General features: G+C 47.1%; 1 protein-coding gene and 2 long non-coding RNA genes across 3 annotated transcripts in view; 2 read left to right on the forward strand and 1 right to left on the reverse strand.

The window, feature by feature from the left end:
• The first annotated feature begins 157 nt into the window (after positions 1-157).
• LOC135828196 (uncharacterized) lies at positions 158-1,165 on the forward strand. Its single transcript, XR_010555588.1, has 2 exons — positions 158-371; positions 1,031-1,165. It is a non-coding gene; the product is annotated as an uncharacterized LOC135828196 (long non-coding RNA).
• A 140-nt stretch (positions 1,166-1,305) lies between these two features.
• On the reverse strand, positions 1,306-3,045 carry LOC135828744 (uncharacterized). The gene is made up of 3 exons (XR_010555741.1): positions 2,774-3,045; positions 2,511-2,681; positions 1,306-1,739 (listed from the first exon to the last, which is right to left on the reverse strand). It is a non-coding gene; the product is annotated as an uncharacterized LOC135828744 (long non-coding RNA).
• Positions 3,046-3,309: 264 nt separating this feature from the next.
• Positions 3,310-7,090, forward strand: part of LOC135828408 (integumentary mucin C.1-like) — a 19,734-nt gene continuing 15,953 nt past the window's right edge. Inside the window, exon 1 of the mRNA XM_065340860.1 lies at positions 3,310-3,582. Within this exon, the coding sequence (XP_065196932.1) occupies positions 3,542-3,582 (41 nt within the window). The 5' untranslated portion in view covers positions 3,310-3,541. The remainder of the gene's footprint in view (positions 3,583-7,090) is intronic.

Raw genomic sequence — 7,090 nt, forward strand, 5'->3', positions numbered from 1 at the left:
CGCGGTACGGCAGGAGCCACGGAATGGGGCTGTTAAGTGTGACGTCACGGCCCCTTCGATACGCATAGCAACGAAGAGCACTGGGGACAAACAAAAGTCGGGTCCTCTGGATGGAACCAGATGTCAAGGGCAACAGCATCTAAATGACTGGAGAGAAAGCTGTTTTTCTTTGCTTTTTCTTCAAGCGATTGTTGTCGCTCTTTACTCCTTGTTATTTCCTCTACAAATCTCCTGTAGTCGTCGAGGGCCTTCATAATGGCTGTGTAATTGGCTGCCCACTGTAAAACTCCGTGTTTGAGAGTGCTTTGAAGATTCTTCGCGTCCTGATGGATCAAAGTACGAGCGCTCCCTGTGGATTCGATTATATGTAGGTGAGTTGTTCAAGAAATCAGTGTCTTCTTTCTGTTTCTGCCCTCACGCTGGCACAATATCAGCCTCTATATCCATGACAGCTCACACCTCCCGTAAACTGCATGGCTTAGATATATTCTCGCCCGCCGTGGTGATTGAAGACCCATGGAAGAAGTTATTATGTTCAGAATGATGTCCTGAGAATATAATAATTCTATGGAATTGTTACTGGGTACAGTCAGACCTCGCATAACCGTACACATCCGTTTTCGACAAAAATATCCGGTTAGGCGAGGGAACCGGATAATCGAACACACATACTGTATGTATGCATTGCATATGCTGTAAATCGGTGACCAACGATTTTCTTCCGGATGGCGAGGGATCCGGATAAATGAGGACCGGATAAGCGAGATCTGACTGTACTAGTATTTTGGAAGGATGGAGAGAGAGAGAGAGAGAGAGAGAGAGAGAGAGAGAGAGAGAGAGAGAGAGAGAGAGAGAGAGAGAGAGAGAGAGAGAGAGAGAGAGAGAGAGAGAGAGAGCAAGCACTGTTTGAAGTGTTTGTCTCACTGTAATTACTCCAGATTATTGAATGGTGTATGATCTACTCGATATTTTCCACAATGGGTTTTCCTGATTTGCGGGATCTCTTCTTTTGCTGTTTGCGTGTTTACAGGAAGTGACTGTCTGGTGTATCCGCACCAGATCCTGGGGAAATGAAGTCAGATGCAGAGGCAGGGTCGTCCAGTGATGCAACACTGCCGTTCTATGTGCAACGTCACCGCTAATTCCCCCGGCGAAAACACAAAAAGACAAACACGTGAAGAGACTACAGTATGACCGTTCTGGTAATGAATCGTGACTGCTCGGACAGTCGATAATCGAAACACAGAGCACCAGCATTATGTTTTCATATTGGGAACCACGCTCCAGCTCAATTCTCAAGCCCAAAAATTGATGAAAACAAAACACAGAGCGACGCAACAAGAGATCATCCGGCGACCAAACCAACCTCGGTCTAATGCACTGAATAGTCCTGAAATACGCAGGCCACACAAAGCAGTGCAAGCACATACTGTTACAAGGTACATGTATTGCAGAACAAAGTGTAACCAAAGATACACAGGGTTATAGCTGCACACTCGTGCATGTGCTCGCTCAGCCCAAGAACACGCATGATGATAGAAATAATCCGGGGGAAACACGCTAGTACCGAAGTAAGCATCAAGACGTAAATAGTGCAGCTCTGAAAAATTAAAAATTACATTGACATGTACATTGATGTGCCGAGTAGTATCATCCTTGATTACCCATCCAACCAAGACGTTATCAGGTCCCAGACGCCGAGATCGCATGCCGAATGTGAAGTGCATCTAGCCTTGAACCTGTTGCACAAGGCACACACATAAAAATGACATCCACTCCGATTATTTCCAGAAGCCAATCATTACAGAACACAGAAATGAAACCACGGGCTCAACAAAGTAAACGCAAAGGAAATTAGTTAAAATAATTAGTGGTGTGCACGGGTAGTCGGGTACCCGTGCTAACCGTGAGGACCTCGGGTAGACGGGTACCGAATCGTACCCGAAAACCCGAAGTCGCAGATGACATCATGTAGAAAGAGTAGAGAGAGGTCTACAGTGCACGTGTACAAATAATTCACGCATGTCTACCCAGTGTGTAAGGGGAGGGGCCGGTGTGCATTGTGGTCTTACCATGGAAACATTACCCGATCGGGTACCCGTGCTACCCGACTCAGCCCTAAAAATAATCCATGAAGTGCTATTTTAATTCCAGCGCTGACTGCAGTTTGGCGTCATGGCCCGATACCCGCTGAGCATAGACACAAACTCCATTTGACAGGAGCAAGACATACTATTTTGGAATAAAGTCAGAAAGTACAGCATTCCAATGACATGACGGACACCTCGTGCAAATGCGTGGTCTGTTCATCCAGCCAACTCGGCCACGCATGAGAGTGTGTGCATGTACGCGCGCACGTGCACACACACCATGTATTCGGTGCGTATGGCGTACCTGTTGCGGAGATATGAAGATGGAATCATTATCATGATGTTACATGTACATGTACAGTGTATGTTTGAGTGTAAAATAAATTTTATTTTATTACACATTTCTTCGACACAACTTACTCCACATCTTCGCATTTCTCATAATCCATCCACCTACACTCCGTCTCAGTTGAGGAAAACTCTCCCAGGTATACACTAGTCATCACAGCCATGTGATGGCATTGCCATTGGGATGGGTCCCAAGCACGATTGCACTCTCCAGTTACAATATAATTTATTTGTCCAGATTATCTGTGAAGACAAAATGCAATGCATAGCGGCAATCGATGGATGAAGAGAGAGTTTATAAATACACATATCTTTCCACTTGTCCAGGAGCTTACCTTTTGGAGTTCACATCGTTTACACGATCTCTTATGCTGTCTTGCACCTTGGCTTTGTTGACCATGGATGCGCCATCCTAGAAGACATTCTACAGGAGCTACTAATGCAGAGCATTTTTCACACTCGATCTCTGCGATCTACCTCGTCACGCCAATAAAATCCTCCGTGACACTGGCTACAGTCACAAGAGACGTCTCAGTAAGGTAATGAGCACGACAACACCGTCGAGATCAAGGACAAAGAGAAAACAAAACACTCACTGAAAACAGCAAAGAAGAAACGAAGAAATGTACACGATTCCATTATGTTGCCACTGACGGAGACGACGCTACTTTTGTTTGTCCCCAGTGCCAGTGGGATCGTTGCTATGCGTATCGAAGGAACTGTGACGTCATCACTTAACAGCCCCATGAACGTCGAACTCGCGCCAAAACTGCCCCTCACGTGAGCAAATCACCATGGGTACTCACGGCCGGCACGGCACTCACGCTGTACAGTAGTGCATCTCGGCGGCGCCTCTTGCTCAAGACTACAGACCATCGTTGTTGTCATTTCTACTGAATTTTGAGGAAGGAATAGCACTGGCAGCTGTAGTTTGGTCTTGTTCCAGCTCGCCTTTCACTCTAAACAGTTCATGCACGTCCTGGACATTTATTTGGTAAAAGCAATAATACGACGACTTGGTTGTAGGTTTGGTTGTAGACCAGACCCAGCCTAGGTGGTGATACGTGTGGAATTTCAAAAGGGAGAAGGTCTAGCGGCTGAGGATGTCTGCTGCGGGTGCTGAAACGAAACGGTGTCCCAACTGGTTAGTGGGACCTGACCTGGCTGGCTTTTGATCAACTAATTATGATATTCAGGGAGCAGTAAAAAGTATGTTACTGCTCCCTGATGATAACCATGCTCGACATTCCATGATTGTTAGTGTGAACCTTTCAGAAAGACCGCAGGGTATTCCTAAAGATTAGTGTCCCATATTATTCTCGACCTAAAGATTAGTAAGAAATTGGTTGTGAGCAACACTGGCTCACACTCAAATCACTGCTTTTCACCAGAAAAATATTAGTGTCTCAAATTTCTGGTGCTCCCTTTTTGGTCTGTTGGTCATGCACTGCATGTACTAATGAATCCCAAAACCGGCATGTGTTCGTTTCCGTAATTGACCTGACTGAGTTTGTTGTTGTTGTATACTAGAAATATAGTATACAAGAACAACAAACTCAGTCAGGTGACCTGAGTGGAACACACTCGAACACTCAGAGACAATGGTGGTGGAGTTTTGTAGAAGATCCTTGGGGTTCAGGATGACGAACGGCACCGCCAGCACACGAACAACAGGATTGCTCAGGACGACGAACGGCACCGCCAGCGCACGAACAACAGGATTAGCAGGAGAGGAATAGTAGATGAGACAACAAGGAACAGTACCAGAAGGCGGAACAGGTAGCGAAGCGAGGCAAATCGAGACTATCTAGATGGGGTACTGACGTCGAATACCTGCCAACGTGCTTCTGAAGTAGTCCCTTGCAGCTCTGCGTTCCTGTCTCCAAATGAATTCCTTCAGATAGCTCGGGAACAAGGGCTCGGAGGTGCCGAAATTTCTCCTCAGCTGTCGCTTTGCTCGCACCCACATGTTTTCAACACTTTTGGTGTGAATGTCGCGGTGAACGGGATCCACGAAGTTGTGTTCGTGAACGACGACGTCGTGCGTGTACATGCCGTCGTTCACGTCTCCGAGATGAGCATAAACTGCCCAACCGTCGGAAATGATGCGTGTTCCGGGTAGAACCCACACCTCTATCAGGGGAACTAACGTCTGTGCACGGCGGTCTGGTACTTCCTACAAGCAGGCGCGTACGCAGGGTCACCTCTAGGGGGGTTTCCAACTGAATCCCAAACCGTGAATGAGTTTTAACCCTTTCTAAAGAGCCCTAGGAATTTTTCAAAATTATGCATTTTTCGTGTTCTTTGGATCATAACTTCAGTTCTACTCACTCAATCTTCATTCTCTTGGGCTTTCTGGAAGTGGAAAGGTACCCGGGAGAGAATGAGGTCGACCATGATAGCCAGGACACAGTACAGTCATATACATATCCAGCGCTAAAGGCTATAGCGCTGGATATGTCGCACCCTACCGCTATAGCCTATAGCGGTAGAGTGCAGCGATGGTGCGAAAAAAGCCTCAAAGTCGCAAACGCGTCCTGCTCCCGCGATTTCGTTTTTCTTGATAGAAGAGTTTCGATTTTTTTGCTGTGTACTCTTGAAAATATCAGAAGTGAAGTCCCTGCAAATTTGAGCAAGTCAGCATGACGGAAAGTCTCAAATTCTCGATACTCAAGTCGCACTGCGCGCTTTTGAAGTTCCCGAGATCGCGGCTCAACTTACGAATGATTTATCCCAAGAGACATTGCTCGCAGCGCTTCGAAAATTGTTCCAACCGACAGCTGAGAATTTTCTATTCGATCTGGATATTTGGATTGCTGAATTTGAGCGAGATTTGACTGAGTTACGGTCTGTTGAAGTTTTGCATTCATTCTTGCCAGATCGATCGTGCACCCTACCAAAAATGCCCAAAAACGTTGCTCGTTTGGAACATTTGGGGGGGGGGGTTCCGGGCAACGGGACCCCCCCCCCCCCCTGCGTACGCGCCTGACAAGAGCAAAACAAACGGTCAGAAGAGGAAAAAACTGCTAGTACAGTTGTGGGTCGGGTGCACACGAGCACAATCAAACTTCGCCAAACATACCTGTATCATACATCGTCCAGACTCTCTCTCTTGATAGCACCGAAGACCCAATGACCCTCTCGCCACTGCCCGCGATGGTATTTCCGATGGAAATACTTGCTCTCGTCGATTTCGACAACGATTGGCTGCCCGTCATCATCAAGTCCACCCAATCGTATGGGATTGTCAGCAATCTCCTCCGCACACACGTCTCTGAGGAAATTGTACCAGTCGATTAGAGTTGGCTCGGTCACATCCAGCTCCCGCAGAACATTTTTTTCTGGGGCGTATCCATGGCCCACCAGTATGCTATGGACAGTATGGTGTGCAGGGACAGGTGACTGCGCTGAAAGAACGAGCCACAGCGAATGCTGCGGGTGAAACCACAAGGGCGGCACTTCCAGCGATACCCGTCTTGGCTTTGACGGAGCACTTGCAACCGACATTGCTCGCCACAAGTCCCACGAGCTACTTCATTTGCGATGAGGTGGCGAGTTGCACAGAAGTTCAGAACTTCCTCATGGCCATTAAGGGCAAGAACAAGAGAGAATATATCCCATTGCTCCGCTTGCATCTGCGCGTCAGAAAAAACCTCTGCTGGCGGGACAATAAATCGGGGGCAGGAGGACGACCAGCAATTGCAAACAAGTGGAATAAGGAAAACTACTAAAAGTGTGTTCCACGTGCCACTGCCAGGACTTTTATGTGCCAGCGTCAAATACGGCACCGAACGCACGCCGGTTTTGGGACACAACACATTGCACAACTGTAGTACTTGCAGTAGGGTTCACTAGTGCATGCAACAGACCAAAAAGGTCGCGAATAATTTGCAGTAGGGTTCATTAGTGCATGCTACAGGCCGAGAAGAATTTGGGACACTGCTAATAGGGCTTGAAAGTGATGACGTCAAAAACGGCCAGGGAGTAGTAAGTTGACATCAGATTTCTATTTTGGATCACTAAGGTGTGACTTTGCTATTGCCTCAGTATGTGGGTGCATAGCAACCCACTCATGTCGTATGCAGGGGTGACTTTTACTTCGCCACCAGTTGTAACCCCGCCCCAGTAGCCAAATCAGTCAGTTTCACTGGCTACATCACCTTGCTGTGAGTGAGACGGCTTGAAATGTGATTGGATCCATACAAAAACTGGATCCAAGTGGATCCAGTTTTTGAATTTTTGAAATTGTTGCTATGCTGTGACGTAGCACTTTCAAGCCCTATACTATGGGACACTAATCTTTAGGATTACCCACCACAGATCATGCTTATGCGCTTCAAGGTGATGGACGTGCAGTGCATGTAGTTCTTTACCGCCGCACGGCACACATGCATTGGTCCTACCGATGCTTTCAAATTGCAATTTGGCTAGCTTTTCTTCTTTTTCATCTGTGGCAAACAGAACGAGATACACTACACAGTCCTACATAACACTAATTCCTACAACCAAAGGAGCATGCAGTATTAAACCCGTTGTATGGCGGCGATTGATTTCTTGGCAGAGATGAAGGTTGACGTTGATATTGCTTGGTATGCTGGTGGCTCTACCTGGGTCTACCTGGTCACACCAGGACCAAAGCTCGATGCACAATT

This window comes from Sycon ciliatum, chromosome 12 (assembly GCF_964019385.1).
Source record: "Sycon ciliatum chromosome 12, ocSycCili1.1, whole genome shotgun sequence".
NCBI classification, from domain to species: Eukaryota; Metazoa; Porifera; class Calcarea; order Leucosolenida; family Sycettidae; genus Sycon; species Sycon ciliatum.